Below are 18,689 nucleotides of genomic sequence, written 5' to 3'. Positions count from 1 at the left end.
TCAAAAGATATCACTAACTCACACAGAAACAAATGCTTTGTGAAAAACACGTCATCATTCTCTGGATCTATAGGTTTTTTTTTTTTTTTTTTTACGTTTCATTCTGTGCAAGTGTAAATCCATCGTCTTTGAATCCTTAGTATTGTTGATATCATGATATGTTCTACTGGTCACATGTCTGACTGGTTCATAAGACATCATGTGAGTTTAACTTTTCATCATCATCTTCCTCACTGGCATTTCCAATCCGTTGTTCAGGGTTTCTGAGCGAGAAGCGTGTTGAGTTTGATCTTGCCGTCCATGGACGCGGTGAGGCACGTGCCACAGTCCATCGCTGAGCACCAATCCACCGTCACGACGGGTGCTTTATGACCACCGAGAGACAAAACGCTTTCGAGACCCACGTCCGCCTTGCTTAACTAGACGAGAGGAGAGAAGATAGGCCTATTAGGTTCGATTTACTCGATTTAATTACTAAAACTTTCAAATTAAGATGAAAATGAATTAATAAAAATTATAATACTATCAATGCTACTAAAATAACACTGTTTCGGTACATATGTGTTGATTCGATCAGATGCAATGGATCTAGATTCAATTCAAATACTATTCTTACTATACATCAGTTTACAAATGGTGAATTAATACAAAGACATTAAGAGCCACAGAACTTTATATTAAACTTTTTTTATTTCAGGAACACATTAATTAAAAAAACTACCTCTCTATTTCAAACAGAGCAGTCACATGCCGTGTTCAAAAATCAGGTTATTTTACTTTTAGGATAATAAAATCTTAAAACATAAGCTGTAACCCAGATAGCAAACTGACATTGAATCAACGTGGAAATATGACATCGAAACAACGTTGATCTGACATTGTTTTGCTCATCGAATTAACGTTGAACCAACGTCAGACGCGTCATTCTTTCAAAACTAACGGAAAATCAACTTGAAATCAACGCGTTGTTTCAACTTTATGAAAGCAAACCAATTTTCGATTTTCATTTAGCTTTGAAGGATGCCGCGTCTGACGTTGGTTCAACATTAATTCGATTAGCAAAATCAACGTTGTTTCAATGTCATGAGAGACGTCGTTTCCACGTTGATTCAATGTCAGTTTGCTGTCTGGGAAGGCTCTCGGATTTCATTAAAATATCTTAATTTGTGTTCCTAAGATGAACAAAAGTGTTACAGGTTTGGAACGACAGAAATTAATGACATAATAACTCATAATTGTAATTTTTGGGTGAACTAACCCTTTCAGCAGTAAATAACATGGTAAATAAGAGGGTGTCATCTAGTGGAGAAGTAATAAGATTCAAGTTAATCAAACTTAAAGGGTTAGTTCACCCAAAAATTAAAATTAAGTCATTAATTACTCACCCCCATGCTGTACCAACCCCGTAATCCCTTCGTTCGTCTTCGGAACACAAAGATATTTTTGATTAAATTTGAGAGCTGTATAACTACCACATTGGCTGCCTAAGGGACTGGCTCTTGACGGCCCAGAAAGTCATTGAAGAAAATGTTTAAATATCCCAAGTGACTACCGTGGCTCAACTATAAGTTTATCAAGCGACGAGAATAGTTTTTGTGCGAAAAAACAAACAAAAATAACGACTTTATTCGACTATTCCTTTTCTTCCTTGTTGGCCTGAAACGAGACTTCCTTAGATTTCCACGACGCATGCGCGAGAATTGCGATCTCCTTCAACTACTTCAGTTCAATTCTCGGTCATGCGTCGTGGAAATCTAAGGAAGTCTCGTTTCAGGCCAACAAGGAAGAAAAGGAATAGTCAAATAAAGTCGTTATTTTTGTTTGTTTTTCCGCACAAAAAGTATTCTCGACGCTTGATAAACTTATAGTTGAGCCACTGTAGTCACATGGAATATTTAAACATTTTCTTCATTGACTTTCTGGGCCGTCAAGTGCTAGTCCCTTAGGCAGCCAATGTGGTAGTTATACAGCTCTCAAATTTAATCAAAAATATCTTCATTTGTGTTCCGAAGACGAACGAAGGTCTTACGGGGTTGGTACAGCATGGGGGTGAGTAATTAATGACTTAATTTTCATTTTTGGGTGAACTAACCCTTTAATGGTGCGTCCAAGTCATGTCAGAAAGACAGTATTTAGTTGAGTTGGGAATGGCACCACAAAGTCATAATTACAAGTTATAAGTGGGGAACTTGGCTTTTGGGAATCAACATCAAATCGACCATGTTTTAAAAAACTATTCATTGAAAAAATGACCAGCCAGATGACAGATACGGCTAAAAAGATACAGGTAACGAAACCGGAACCAATTCCTCAATGACCTGAGCTCATCTAAGAGCGGTTGGTGAATGTGTGTTTACCCGGTAGATGTTTCCTCCATTACTGGCGCAGGTGAGAACGTGTTGCCCCTCAGAGTCGAAGGCGAAGAGGCGACCGTGTGGAACCTGAACCTGTTTATATCCACTGTAACCCGACAGCACAAACGGCCCCACGGCATCCTGGGATAGCGAGTACTCCGACTGCTTCACGCCACAGCGATGGATATTCCACTGAACAAACTGACAACAAATACATGATGTTTACATAAAATAATCTCAGATGAACACGAGCAAGTTTTAATCGTTGGCGTCGAACCAGAAATGAATGAATTGTTGAATCAGAGCTTTGAACTGATTCACTGAAATGAATCAAACTTTAAAGGTGCAGTCACGTTTATCATTGTTTGTTGATTTATCAAGGGCATAATCCTGTCATATCAAGGTATTTAATGTGAAGGCTAAACATTTAGATTTCACAACGGGTTCATGAAATATTTATTTCAAGTTCCCTAAGACTAAGTGGAGTTGCACTGATGTATCTATCGGTCGCTATTTTATATCGCTGATCGCGGATATAGCATGAAAAAGGCCAGTATAGCAAACCGATAGTTTATTAATTAACTTTGTGTGTTGTATTATGTCTTTCTATTTAGTAAGGAAATATGAAAAGTTCTATAATATTGTAAAATATGAGGTGACGTTAATCAGAAATATTTGATAGCAAAAATAACCCCTGAGTGTTAAATGAATCCAATCCATATTCAATGAAAATGATTAGATTACCTCAAAAATATAGCTAATACCTTAAATTCATGCATTTTTTTTAACTTTGCTAATTTAAAACATGATTAAAACAGTATTTTTTTTTCTTAAATGACAAAAAGTTCAAATAAGTGTTCAAGTGACGAATATCGGAATCGGCTAATAGCTATATTCGTGCTACATTCATTTATTTTAATTTGACATTCAATATAATAAATTACTAGCTTTTAATCAAACTCTGTGTGGGAAACCCTGCATTAAAACATCAGTGTGTGTGGCTCATCATTAGTGTTAATGACATTCATCAAGTATAAACACAAATTCCCATCACCTTCCCGTCCTCTCCGATACTGAAGACCGTGTTCTCGTCGTAGCTGAACTCCACGCTGTACACTTCACCATCATGAGCCTTCCAGCTCAACGCGCTCTCATAGCGCTGCATGTCTGCAGACAAACATTTCAACATGTGAATTAAATGAGCCATTTGGTGTCAAGATGCAGGCAAGGAAAAGGCAAAAAGGCAAAGACAATACTAGACAGAGAACTAGGGCTGGGTATTGACACAAATTTCACAATTCGATTCGATTTCGATTCACAAGCTTGCAATTCGATTCGATTTCGATTCAATATCGATTATTTTGGATATCAGTTACAATAAATGGCAAATTTTCTAAAGGAAATCAAATCTCTTAACTTAACGTTTTGTAGCTATACAAACTCTTAAATTACACTTTTATTTATTTTTATAATAAGATTATATGAAATATAAACATTTAAATGGTGGCTGTCATAAAAACTTGCCAGATTTATTCAAAATGCAATTAAATATTGAAGAACATTAAGATTATAATGCATATGTAATATGGTTTATATATTTAGCAAAATGCTCCTCTCTACAGTTATTTTTTCTAGTTGACTAACGAGTTTATGTGGGTTTTCTGAGGTAAATGAGGATACATGACATTGATTACAAGCTGTTTAACTGACGTCTTTCCTCGGTTGAAACGCTGATTGAGCGAATCAATGTGACATGATACAGATTTCGATAAGTTGTACTCTATCTTTAACACACTTTCAAATGCTCATTCATGTTTATTTCGAGCTGTGACTGGTATTATTAACCCGGAAGAGAGATCAGCGCTGCTGCTTCTCTTGAGCTGCACCAGAGCGATCTCACGCCACAGCGCCAAAACAATATTTATGTTTTTGAATTTCTAAAGAAAATGGACGTTGAAAATTGAGGCTTTGTTTCATATCAATAGTAAGAAAGGAGAAAGATTATTGCGATTTTTTTTTTTTTTTTTTTTTTTTTTTTTTTTTCCCATTCATCCCTTTCATTCAAATGAAACAGGATGACTAATCGATTCTTGAGATTTAAGAATATCGATATCGGTTCTTAAAAATGAGAATCGATTAGTATCGAGAAATCGATATTTATTACCCAGCCCTACAGAGAACAGATGGCTTAAATACACTGTAGATAACCAACTGAACAAGAAGCAGGTGCGCAGATCATTCAGAACCATGACAACAAACTAGTGCATAAACCCAGAAAACAGAAAAGCAGCGGGAAATAGGAATAACTGAAGCAGGAACTGAACATAGGGAATCAATGATATAAACATAACAAACCTGACACTTAGAGATTAGAAGACAACTGATATTCAGCAATATTATAGATTTAATGGCACCAGGACTGACTAAAATATCACTAACTTTGCAACAACGACAAAGTTATTGAACTGATTCTGAATTGAACTAATGTCTTCTGTAGAGCAGCTTTATAGCTGAGATTGAATTTTTCACAATTGATGAATTTTGCAACATCGACATTGATTATTACTGTGTAGGTGATTGGAAAATAAAGTACTACCGAAGAGTCGTATGATTCCGTCCGCCGCTCCGGTCACCAGGAGGTTTCCGTTGTGATTAAACGCCGTGCAGTTTATGGCGACCGGTCCCGGCTCCAGCGAAAACTGCAGCTGAACGCAATAACAATCAGATAAACGTCAGTACGCCAGTGTGCAGTCGTTACATGTCTGTGTTGGTGGCGTTTGGCATCAGTACCTGCTGCTTGACCGTTTTGGTGTCCCACAGCAGCAGATGTCCGGATACGGGACCGGATCCTCGTGTGTCGCTCTCCGTAACGACTGCAGAATTCGCAGCTTGAGCCGCCGCGGAGCAAACGAACGACGTCCCGCTGGGACTGCAGGCCAGCGACAGGATCCTGAACACACACAAATATGTTCTGAGTGGACTACTTTATAAAAAGGGTATGAGAAAGAGTATGCAACAATAGCTTATCAATAAGATGCATGTAGAAATGGAGATTAATATATTGGTGCATCATGGGTAATCTGTAGAGCTGGGTTGAAAATGTCAAACCGATGTCGATTCTTAAATCCCAAGATTCGATCTTTTAGTCTAGGCTGTTTTCAGTTGATACGTGAAGAAAACTAAACATTATTTGTTTACGCCTCCAATCCAATGACATGTAATGAGCTTTGATACTTTTGATAAGAGTCTAAGCTTTCAAATTCAATCAATTCTATAATAAAAATCAAGCAAAAATTTTGTTTTGACGCTCTTGAATGTCTAAGGTCATGCAGCGCGTGAATACGATAACCGATCCTTTATATTTAAAAAAAAACGATAACCGATATATTGGCCGATAAATCTAAATCCAAATTGTATATAATTTTTTAAAGAGCCTGATTACAAAAACAAAACTCTCACCATTAAAATCCATATCCCAAACACACAATTCTAATCATGTTCTCATTATGATTTTATGTAGCCAATATGGCAGACTTTAACTGCACATGTTGCACTTAATTGTATTTTCCTTTTTTTGATGTGATTCCAATCATATTACAAGCAATTTAAAACCATCTTGAAGAGTGAACATCTGAAGTGTGTCAGCTTTAGGAAACAATTTATAATTTATCGGCCTTAAGTTAACATATCGGCAAAATTCTCTTATCAGCCCGATAATATTAAAAATGAACATATATCAGCCGTTACTGATATGGTGGCATCCCTATCCAAAACTGAATGTGTGTTTGAATAGACTCCTTTTCAGTTGGTAAACATGGTGACGTTTTTATGTGGGAGGAGCTTAGGTGGAGGCAGAACGATCCCTCTGGTCGCTTCACTAACGCTAGTTAGCAAGTATTGTTAGCTTGTTTTTTAACAATGACTGGAGAAAATCCGATTTTATCTTAATGTGTAAGGTCACTCAGTGTCCAGGACCGCGATTGTTATTTCCAAAAGTTATTTTTAACGGACGGAACCAGATTGGCCGACCTGTAGCCGCCTACACGCTCACTCAATGCATGGACGATCTGACCGGATTAACGTTACGTTACCTCGGGTGAGTGGCCTGACTTCTACACCTACCTTATGGAGAAACCGATCGCAAAGAGAAACTGATGGCATATAAATCTTTAGATGCCTATAACTATGTGCTGAATGGTCCTGTACAAGACTTGTGTGTACGATCCGCAGTTCTGCCGAGCCAGGGCAGAGAAGACGACAATGTAAAGAGTGACATTACGGTGCGATTTTAATCATGTGAATATTTTCAAGAAATAAAAAATCGAGATACAGCATATTCATTTTTCATTGATACTTGCACCACACAATAACAACACAATAAGATAACATTTAAAAATAATAAAAGTAATTTATGCTCCTTATTATGTAGCCGAATCTGTGCTGGTTTGTATTGGCCGCCTCCAGTTTTCACATTGTTTTGCCTCCAGCTAGCGCCGTGACGTTACTGTGACGTCGGCGCAAAAGGGGTCTATAATTCTGTCAAGTACGTTATGACAGCCACCATTTGAAAAATAAACTGGAGTAACAACATAAGAAGCTATTATTAAAAAGTTATTTTATATAAACAGCCATATCTACGGTGGCTGAGGGAGCTCAACACGCGACACACCCGCAAATTAAGAAAACATTTTTATCAGTTTTAAAACACACGTGTGCTCCATAGCACAGCCAAATACAGAAACGCACTACAAATCTTTTGTAAACATGTTTTATTAATTTGCGGGTGTTTTTTCTATTTGCATGCGTTTCCTTCAGTTGCAGTGCATTGAGCTCTCTCAGCCAGCTTATATATGTACAATTTAAATGATTGTACACATCAGCTGTTAATTTCAAACTTTGGTAATATACTGACGGTATTCCCTTAAAAGTTCACCACATTAGTTTACTTTGAAGTGTGTCAAAGCCCAGCACTAGTGATCTGTGAGGACTCACCGCGGGTGGACGGTGTCTATTGACATCTCGTACAAACTCTTCTTGGCGTCGGTATCGTAAAGCTTCACCGTGCCGACGCCACTGCCGAGCAACAGCTGCAAGAGTAAAACACCACATAAACCAATAAAACCAACCAAATACTGTTTTTGGCAACAAAAAAATGAACTGAAACCGCGGTTAATGTATATGTCATCTGAATTTTTTTCTCTGGTTATATTCATGAACCATGATGTTATTTACCAGTCGGTCAGGTTTGGCCGCCCACTCCAGAGAGAGAAGTGGAGACTTGGACATGATAGTGGCTTTGGTTTGCATGATGGGATTGAAGGCCCAAACCTTCACCACCCCATCCACATCCAGACTGGCCACTTTTCTGCCCGAGCAGTCCACCCTAAAACACAAACACACAACTGATGATGCCAATAAATGCTCCTATAGTGAAACTAAAACACAGAAACGCCTATAAGCTCATTAACACATCCAGTGTTAAGCATCCAAAACAGTATGCAGAGATTAGCCAATCACAACAGAGCTCATTTACATACTCCAATCCAACAGCCAGTGAAATACTAAGAGTCAGAGGAGGATGAGGATTATTAGACAGTGAATTATGACCATTTCCAAGGTTTTGATTGTGTTTTAGTCTCGACTAGAACAGGTTTTCCCGCTTGAATGTTGATTATTTTCCTCATATTCTCCATTGTTGCGGCTCCTCTCTTCCCAGTCTGTCAGTAACGCTCTGTTTACTTCCCGTCTCTATGAAGCCACTCCTTCTGAAAAGCACACTGTGCTCTGATTGGTCGGCTGGATCAGTGTGCTGTGATTGGTCGAGCGCTTTGAGTGTGTTTGGGAAATGTCCCGCCCCTTTCCATAACCGCCAGTTTAACACACTACTAAATAACTCAACCAGGCCCCGCCCCTTCATTCTGCATATTAATTATTAAAATGAGGAATATTGTGAAGTGTTCATTCTCTGAAGAAAACTCACTTCAGGGAGTCAGAAACAGTGACGCTGATATAGAGAATAACTTTGAAGAGCTTTTTCATGCTCAAACGGCAACATTAATAAATGTTAATTTTATTTAATTTTTAAATAAATTAAAAAAACCATAATGCGACCCATTTGATGTCTCCTGGCCACACACACCTGCAGTGCATGATGGATGAGTGATGTTCTCCATACTCTTCCTGACTCAGCTTAATAAAGGGCTGCTCCACTCCAGCTCCGCCCACTTCAAAGACTCGCGTCTGATTGGTGGAGTCCGTTTGATCAGGAAGAGCTTCGGTTTGAGTGTCTGGATCCGAATCGTTTTTCTTCTCCAAACTCTGTGGAAATCAAAAATACACACGGAAAAATGCATGATGTAGTCAGTATGATTTTAAACTTAATTTAATTTAATATCCCAATTGAAATAATAGCAAAACCAGGATGGGTTTAACATTAGTTAACATTTTAACTCGGAATGAAAAATACTTATCGTATTGTAAAGTGTTATCAGAAATCTTTATATTCTAAAGTTAATGTGATTTATCTGGTTGGTTTGGTTCATGGAACTTCCCCAAGGAGAAAAGGAATGGGAAAAGTACGTTCCGGACTAAATTCCTTGGAAGAGTGTTTGGCTACTGTAGTGCCAGAGTTACGCGAGGAGAAAACCGCAGAAAACACAGAACATGGGCTTTGTTTCTCGGACCTGCACTGAAGGTTTGGACAGCAGCTCTTTTCTCTCTTTCTCGTGGTCATGCACTCTTCTCGTTCGGGGATGACCCGTGACCGAATCCACCGTCACCGCGGAAACAGTGGCCGTCTTCAAGTCCTTCGCGCCGGGCGCATCTTTCGCTTTCACAGACTGAGAATCACAGAGAGAAAGACCTTTAGATTAGCAGAGAGACATCGGGTTGATAAAGCAACGTTTGTAAAACTTCTACGGTCCCTTTAGTTAATGCATTAACTAACTTAAACTAACAATGAGCAATACATTTGTTACAGTATTTATTTATATTTGTTAAAAACTAAAACTGTTGTTTGTTAGTTTAGCTCCGTCTTATAATTATAAACCAATTTTTGATTTTAATCATGTAAATGAACTTTATCAATTCTCTCTCTCTAAAAAGAAAAGTATTTCATTGATAGTACATGTTAACTTATTTTAAAGTGTTAACAGCTTGCTAAAATAACTAAAACTGAAATAAAAATGAATACCAACTAGAGACATTTTTTAAACTAATAAAATCACTACAAAATCACAAACTTTCATTGAAATGAAAAAATACAAAATAAAAACAAATTCAAAATATTTACAAACACCTCAAAGTTTGTGCTTTTATCATGAATAGATGCACTTTAATGATGGATAGATGCACTTTTATGATGGACAGATGCACTTTTATGATGGACAGATGCACTTTTATGATGGACAGATGCACTTTTATGATGGTTAGATGCACTTTTATGATGGACAGATGCACTTTTATGATGGTTAGATGCACTTTTATGATGGTTAGATGCACTTTTATGATGGTTAGATGCACTTTTATGATGGACAGATGCACTTTAATGATGGATAGATGCACTTTTATGATGGACAGATGCACTTTTATGATGGACAGATGCACTTTTATGATGGACAGATGCACTTTAATGATGGTTAGATGCACTTTTATGATGGACAGATGCACTTTTATGATGGACAGATGCACTTTTATGATGGTTAGATGCACTTTTATGATGGACAGATGCACTTTTATGATGGTTAGATGCACTTTTATGATGGACAGATGCACTTTTATGATGGTTAGATGCACTTTTATGATGGTTAGATGCACTTTTATGATGGACAGATGCACTTTAATGATGGATAGATGCACTTTTATGATGGACAGATGCACTTTTATGATGGACAGATGCACTTTTATGATGGTTAGATGCACTTTTATGATGGTTAGATGCACTTTTATGATGGACAGATGCACTTTTATGATGGACAGATGCACTTTTATGATGGTTAGATGCACTTTTATGATGGACAGATGCACTTTTATGATGGACAGATGCACTTTTATGATGGTTAGATGCACTTTTATGATGGACAGATGCACTTTTATGATGGTTAGATGCACTTTTATGATGGACAGATGCACTTTAATGATGGATAGATGCACTTTTATGATGGACAGATGCACTTTTATGATGGACAGATGCACTTTTATGATGGACAGATGCACTTTTATGATGGTTAGATGCACTTTTATGATGGTTAGATGCACTTTTATGATGGACAGATGCACTTTTATGATGGACAGATGCACTTTTATGATGGACAGATGCACTTTTATGATGGTTAGATGCACTTTTATGATGGACAGATGCACTTTTATGATGGTTAGATGCACTTTTATGATGGACAGATGCACTTTTATGATGGACAGATGCACTTTTATGATGGTTAGATGCACTTTTATGATGGACAGATGCACTTTTATGATGGACAGATGCACTTTTATGATGGACAGATGCACTTTTATGATGGACAGATGCACTTTTATGATGGACAGATGCACTTTTATGATGGTTAGATGCACTTTTATCATAGATGTACTTTTATGATGGATTGATGCACGTTTATCATGGATATATGCACTTTTATGATGATAGATACACTTTTAACATGGATAGATGCACTTTTATGATGGGCAGATGCACTTTAATCATGATAGATGCACTTTTATGATAGACCGATGCACTTTTATGATGGACAGAGGCACTTTAATCATGGATAGATGCACTTTTATGATGATAGATGTATTTTTAAGATGGATAGATGCACTTTTATGATAGATGTACTTTTATGATGATAGATGCACTTTTTATGGTAAATAGATGCACTTTTATCATGGATAGATGCACTTTTATCATGGATAGATGCACTTTTATAATGGATAGATGCACTTTTAAGGGGACAGATGCACTTTTTTGTTATCATGGACAGATGCACTTTTATGGACTTTAAAACAGAAACAACCATTCACTGACATTATAAAGCTTGGAAAAGCCAGGATATTTTTTATATAACTCTGATAGTAGTAGAAGAAAGTCATGTACTCCTAGGAGGACTTGAGGGTGAGAAAATCATTGGCTATTTTTTTCTTTCTTAATTTTTGCGTGAACCATCCATTCAATAGTATCTTAATGATGTTGTAATAACGCTGGATGTACCTGCGCTCCGGCGGGAGAGTCTTTCCGGCCCAGCGAGGCCTGCGTAGGCGAAGACTGTGACCCCGGGGCCGTTTTCCCAGGAGCACGTCTGGCCTGAGGGAGGAACGTGGAGAAGAAGTTTCTGGACGGCGTGGTCATGTTCACGTTCCTCTGACTGTACACGAGATCACTGAGAAAACAGATGAAACATCGCTCACGTTTCTGAAAACACACACACTTCACACTACCTGATTTTCCCGCTCACTTCCCTTCCACAGATTTCCCTTTTTCCAGTTTGAATGCCTTTTAACTTTAGACGAAGAGGCCTTTTGTGAAGAATCGTAGTTTAATCTTCACAAAGAGCTTGCAGGAACAGAAACCTTTACGTGGATATTTGTGCAGATCCGTTCTTTGTGCTTCGCGTGTATCAAAAATTGTTTTGATTTCATATTCTTTTACATGATTTTTTTCGCCAACTCAGACAGACCCTGTATTATCACAGTGATGTACAGAAATGATCACAGACACAATCAAGACTATTGTGAGGAAGTTACGTTTCAAGTGAATGTTTATTCACTAGTCAAACGCTCGTCAGTCTCATTATTTTCAGTTCATGCTTGTAAACATTGATATAATGTGAAATGGTTGGATAAAAACACCCTGCGTGAACAAAGGGATGATTTCAGTGCTACAGTCTCCTCACAGCTCAGTGTCGCCGAGTCGGTCCATATGCTGGACGTACGGCGGGAGTTTGTGATGCACCATCATCTCGTCTTTCTTTGGCCGTGATTCTCCTTGAAGAGCAAATAACTGGAACGAAGGGAGATGTTTGATTACAGGCAGATTCATCTTGACAAAATGACTGCTCTTCTAATAGGCCACTAAAAGTCACAGATCAAAAAATAATAAGCAAGAATCAAAACTTTAAAGGGACAGTTCACCTTAAAATGAAAGTAGTCCTCATTTACTCACCCTGGTGTTGTTTTAATGCCGAAAGCCCTTCGTTTTTTGTTTTTTTTTGGACCTCAAAAGGAGAATTTTTATAAAATGTTCTTAAAAAAATATGTGTTTGGTGAAAAACAAGCTAATGTTGTTTGTATGTCTATGTGGTGTTTAATTAATATGCTTTAAGACAAATCATGTGTAAATCATGAAATCAATCAAACACGGTTTGAAATCGCTGATGTTTCTGACGTCACAAACGACCTTGTAACCAATCAGATCAATGTGTGATCGTCAACCAGTGGTGGAGTGAGTGGAGGCGGGGCTCATCTGCATATTCATAGAGCCATGTACACTAAATGAGGCAAGGGTGTCGAGTTACATTCAAGATATTTTAAGGCATGAATGAATAAAAAATTAAGAAAAACACATCATGAAATACAATCCATGTACTTTCGATATAATTTGTTGTGTTCGTTGAAACAAGTTATCACGTTTTGGGGATTTCGAGGTATTTTATTTCATGTTGAGTGTTGATTTATCACAACTTGGACCACAAAATTCTCCTTTTATGGTCCAAAAAGGGCGTACGGCATTAGATTGACACTAGGGTGAATAAATTAGGAGTTTACTTTTGATTTTTAAGGTGAACTAGATTGGCTAGAGGAGGTGTCAATCTAGAACTAGTGGACCAATATAGACGCTAAATACCCTTCTCATTTACATAAAATTCTAATACATAGAAAATTTAGAAAAGCAAGTGATAAAACAGTACACAAAATGAGAGAGAGAGAGATTATTTTGAATTCATGTTTTAGTTTTGTGCAATTTCATTTTAATTTTAAGTTTTGATTAATGCTTATTTTTAAACAAGTTTTAACATTTTTTGCAAAACACCGTCACATGCTGTGATACTTTGGCCATAAAACTAATCCCAAAGCCTTCTTCCATTGTAAGTGCACATATTCAAGGCTGAACAATGTATATTTTGGTCAAATATTAAGCACTGATGTCGCATATCTACCATGTTGCATCAGGGATTACTGACTAACTAGTAAACCGTGAAGATCTCACCATCTGTCTGTACTGCTCGTTCTCCTCCTGAAGACCCGTGAGTTTCTGTACTTCACTGTCAAAGCTCAAGAGCGCAGGCAGAGGTGAAGCTGTTAAGGAGCACTATCAATTTCATCACATTACATATGATATAATATCAGGTATTAATGCACATTAATGCCACATTAAGGCTATTTAAACAGCTGAAGCACGATCATAATTCCCTCCATCCCATAATAGACGGATGTTACAGTGAGCAGCGCATGGGTTGCCGGGCAACAGCAGTGTTTGGATATGCATGCACTGGAAGAGAACGCTGAGGAAGTTGTGCAGAGACACCAGGAAAGTGTCGGCCCACTGGCGGGAGAAGTACGGAGAGAAGACGGGATTCTGTTCCGGGGTGGAAAGGAACGGCAGAGCGAACCATTCCCGCCACTCCGGCTGAACCTGCAGCTCCAGCGCCTGCTTCTGGAAAAACTCCTGCGTCTTCTCTGGATTCCTCGACTGAGACACAGCAGATTCAGGATGAGTCTCACAACATAAACTATAGACAGACACTGAAACAAACCTGTTTTATTTATTCATTATAATTTATCATTCATTATTCTTTAACATTTTTATTATGTATGTTGTATTATTAATTACATGAAGTATATATTATTTAAAGGTATTATTATTTTTTTATAATATTGATAAGTATATGAAGAGTTCAGATGCAAAAGCCTCTAAATGCCATTTGAAATTTTCTTCTTTAATGATGATTTTTATCAAACTTGTATATTTAAGTTTAGCAATTTCACTTAAATAACAATTAATAGGTAATTATCATTGCCATTTGAGTATATATATATATATATATATAAAATATTGAAATAATATAGCTTTTATTACTATTATTTATATTAAGTATATATTTATATAGAATTTAGTATATATAATGAATAAATACCATCAATTAAATTAATTTAGTACTGCCTTGAAATAATGCTTTTTTAATTATTATTATTTAATTTACTATTATTTATTTTAAGCATATATGATATTCAATAATTCATCACTAATACGTTTACTTACTGATTAGTATAAATTTAATGTAATACTAGCTTGAAGTTTAATTTTGCATAGCTGTAACAATTTTGGAGGAGTAAACGTGTTGTGCGGTTTTCATCACAATTCCACAATGCAAAAAAAAATAATAATAATAATGCAATGTTCCAAAAATAGGCTTAAAGGGGTGGTTTGGGATTTTGGACATCAGACCTCATTTCAAGTTAGCCTGAGTGTTATTTATCAGTCAAAAACTTTCATCCAGTCGTTCCAGATACATAGTTTGTCGGTCAACCGTAACTGCTAGCCTGCCATTAAAAACAGTTTTACCCACTCCACACACAGTTCACCAAAAGAACATCAATTATAACACCAGACTATCAATGTATGTCTGTTGAGAGAATAATGTTCTTTGCGTAGGATTTGAATCAGAAGTGGTGTACGGATGAAACATAGGATGTGCGTACGCACAGAAATATTGGGATTTATAAAACTGTACGCACGCACATCCTACGCAGTTTTCCCTTAATAAATCAATCAATTTCTAAATGTAACGCAGCTTTTGCGGCTTCATGTCACGCCCATAGTTGCCCGTAAAAAGTCGGTGAAACACCCAAGTTAATATTCATCGATTGCGAAATCATGGCAAACACAGAAAGGAAAACCAAGAAACGTATCTTCACTCAATGTGAGGTAGAAATTATAATTGGCGAGGTGGAAAAGAGGAGTAACATGTTGTTTGGAGGGCACAGTGTGGGCATTAATGGCAAAAAAGGCACTTGAGTGGCAAAAGGTTGCATTACGCATTGTGAGGGCATCATAGCATTTATTACTATCCATTTGATTGCATCTGACAAGCTACAGATGTGTCATGAGGATGAATTGCATAACGTGCAATAATTATTATTGCAGAACATATTTCACTTATTCTTGCAAATGTGTGTTAATTTGCATTTCTGTTGTTATCTTCTTGTTATCCACTGCAAATCGATCAAACAGGTGTTCATGTAGGCTGTTAATTGTAAGACTTGATTTGTGAAGTCTTCATGTTATTTATTTCGTTTACACAACGGTCTACGGTTTCACACACTTTCACGTTTCTTCCATCTGCCGACGATGTCGCCATTTCTCATTCCACCCGTTTTTGTGCGTACGCTACGCCTGGGTCAGAGTTTGCGTGAAGGACCGTACATTTTCCAGTCAAGTTTGCTTTTTATAAATAACAATTATTGCATAGAGAGCGGCGTACGCCTTCTTTTGTGCATACGCAATGTTTATAAATGAGGCCCCTGCTCGAGACTTTTACCAAGCGTGTCAGAGGTTCAGGGTTCTAATCTGTCTCCACTGATAAGTAACACTAAGGCTAACTTGGAAATGAGGTCCGATGTCCAAAATCCTGAACCACCCCTTTAAATTTCTTACATACAAAAATACATTTTCTGAGCGAGTCGTTGAGTTCCTGGGTGTGTTGTGCTGCACCTGAACGCTGTGTATGACGTAGAAGCGGAAGAGGCTGGTCCTCAGCTTGCTGACGGTGGGTCTGTAGATGTCCTCCAGCCTGGAGAAGAGCCTGCGGTCCAGATACCCCCAGTACTCCTTCAGACCCGCCAGATCATAGTTCTGAATCAGATGCTGGAGCTGATCGATGATTTTATCAACCTGGAAAACACATCAACAAAACCAACATTTACACTATTACATATTATACACGTGTACATTTGATTCATGCATACTCATACTTGACCTTTTTGATGTGATAACCCTTATTTAATGTTTACTAAAAGCCTGTTAGAGACGTTAGATTGTCCTGTTATGATACTGTCCTACACTTGTGCATGAACCCGCATAAGCCAGGCATGCAGGAGGAGGTGAATAAACACATAGACTCACTCTGAAGCCTTTCTCCTTGTCTGATTTGATCTCTGAGTCCAGATGTTTGAGTGTGCTGTTGAAACCTCGATAGATCAGATACTCTCGCACCAGATCATCTGTTCTCTCCACCGCCGCGGCCATTTCACATACTGTACAATTCACAAACACAGGTGCACATAAACACAGCATTTTACATGCACGATTATTTTGCACACAAAATGTTTCAGAATAATGGTGAGTCGCAATAAACTAAACTAGTGCTACATTTTGACTCAAAAGACAATAGTTGATGCATGACGTGACCTGTTTACTTCGCCTGTAGATACGACAGTGCAATTTATAAATTAATAATTACTAATAATAGAAATGTTTTAAGTAGAAACAGCGACAAATAAAGCATTACCTGATTAGATTAAAATACGAGTTCGATGTCTTCCTGTTTTCAACTTCTGTCCGTCATGTGATTGTTGTGTCACGTGATAGCTGTAAGCAGAGCCCGTCTAACGGAGAGCCTTGGTTGCAGTTCCATTAAAATTCCACTGGAGGTGATCGCGGGCGAGTGCAGAATGAATGGGAGTCTATGGGGCTAAACGGCTAAATGTGTCTCTTTCACCTGCTTGTCGTTAAATCAAAATAGATTTTATTGTTGATTCCTCAAGTTCAATATAGATTATAGGCCAAAAGTCGAATGAACAAGTACTTATGTCCTTTTGATTTCTTACAGGTTAGGCTGTTGTTGGCCGGAACACGCTAGCATTCTGCTATTGTGTGACGTCATCACATTTTTAAACGGATTTTTAGAACAGATAAGTGAACTTAAAAATGCAATTTTCAGCCAGTGTATTTTCTTAGCCCTCCCTTTTGAATGCAACTTTCAAATTACTTGACAAAAAATTGCATACTGAGAAAAGTGGATTTCTGGGGGTGAAACCCCATTGACTCCCATTCATTCTGCACTCGACCGCGAGCGCCCCCGCATGGACAGAGACGCCTTACTGCAGCCAGTCCAGAACTCGGAAGTTAATTAGACATTCTCTGCTGTAAGTCCTTGTTTATGTTTTATGTTATACCCACAATATTGGAAACTGCACAATGTATTTTATTTTATAATAGAGAGGAATGTTCGTGTAAACTGTGAAATTGTTGAATAAAAAAACAAACAAACAAAACAAAAAAAGAAAAGACTCTAGCGTCAACGCACAGTTCACGCGCACCGCCAGAGGGCGCGCTCACACTGCCATTACGTGCATTAAGTAACACACGTTTCTATCTACACTTTTGTAGGGTGTCATTAGACCTCCATAGTCGCTTTAATAAACTTATTAAACTGAGTGAATCTCAAGCCTTTTGTTAATTATTCTCATTGTCATTTTTCTGCAAGACATAAAAATTTTGTATCCAATAATATCCATATCTATAGGCTATGTGGTATCTTATTGTTTCTTCTATAGACAGCAATGAGCATTGTATCTACTTAACTATTAAAGTTAAACAAAAAAACACACTTTTCCCCACTGATCTCACTTTTGGAGGTGTTTAAACAAATTATGAGCAACAGATATGAGCCGCCTTTAGTTGATTTTATGAGACTGGCTTTCATGGCACTCATTATACTGTCATGGTTGAATAATCGAACACGACCAGGTTAAGCGATGGGAAGAGGAGGTTCAGTGACACAAACTATATATTAACTTGTCCTGAATTCAATTAGGATAATTTGGTTTCCTGTTGGTTGTGTAATGACACTATACTAATGAAAATGCTCATGGACATTTATCAAATAATGGTAAAAATTGCACATTAAAAGTAGGTTACAGTACATTAACAGTTACTCTTAAATATAAAGGTTCTTCATTGGCATCTGTGGTTCCATGAAAAACATTTAACATCCATTGAACTTTTCCAACGCACAAAAGGCTCTTTATAGTGGAAAAATATTCTTTATATGTGACCCTGGACAACAAAACCAGTCATATGGGTCAGTTGTTTTAAACTGAGATTTATACATCACTAGAAAGAGATAAAAAAATAAATAAGCTTTACATTGATGTATGGTTTATTAGGATATTACATATTTTGGCCGAGTTCTGAGGGTGCAAAAAAAAAAAAAATCAAAACATTGAGAAAATCGCCTTTAAAATTCTCCATTTATGTTCGCGATTGTGCTGCATTCACTCACCAAAATAAATGTTTTATATATTTACGGTAGAAAATTTACAAAATATCTTCATGGAACA

The 18,689-nt window shown here is 37.4% G+C and overlaps 1 protein-coding gene across 1 annotated transcript; it reads right to left on the bottom strand.

Annotated features, from left to right (window-relative positions):
- Positions 1–16,943, bottom strand: wdr91 (WD repeat domain 91). The gene is made up of 16 exons (XM_089123541.1): positions 16,856–16,943; positions 16,471–16,601; positions 16,060–16,239; positions 13,831–14,037; positions 13,555–13,638; positions 12,242–12,348; positions 11,560–11,728; positions 9,038–9,193; positions 8,494–8,672; positions 7,587–7,737; positions 7,347–7,441; positions 5,145–5,304; positions 4,951–5,059; positions 3,409–3,521; positions 2,358–2,555; positions 1–419 (listed from the first exon to the last, which is right to left on the bottom strand). The coding sequence occupies exons 2-16, from the start codon at positions 16,591–16,593 to the stop codon at positions 255–257; spliced, it is 2,196 nt and encodes a 731-aa protein (XP_088979667.1). The 5' UTR covers positions 16,594–16,601; positions 16,856–16,943; the 3' UTR covers positions 1–254.
- Between the last annotated feature and the right edge of the window lie 1,746 nt (positions 16,944–18,689).

This window comes from Pimephales promelas, chromosome 19, assembly GCF_988280905.1.
Source record: "Pimephales promelas chromosome 19, fPimPro1.hap1.1, whole genome shotgun sequence".
Lineage (NCBI taxonomy): Eukaryota > Metazoa > Chordata > Actinopteri > Cypriniformes > Leuciscidae > Pimephales > Pimephales promelas.
This window is presented reverse-complemented; position numbering and strand designations above follow the sequence as displayed.

Bases quoted from the DNA above. Each gene is read 5' to 3' on its own strand.
- wdr91 (XM_089123541.1), bottom strand. From the start codon at position 16,593: ATGGCCGCGGCGGTGGAGAGAACAGATGATCTGGTGCGAGAGTATCTG. The intron at 13,639-13,830 runs CATATCCAAACA...TTAACAGCTTCA, and splicing joins GCGTTCTCTTCCAGTGCATG to CCTCTGCCTGCGCTCTTGAG. The intron at 3,522-4,950 runs GTAGTACTTTAT...GTTTGTCTGCAG, and splicing joins CGGAATCATACGACTCTTCG to ACATGCAGCGCTATGAGAGC.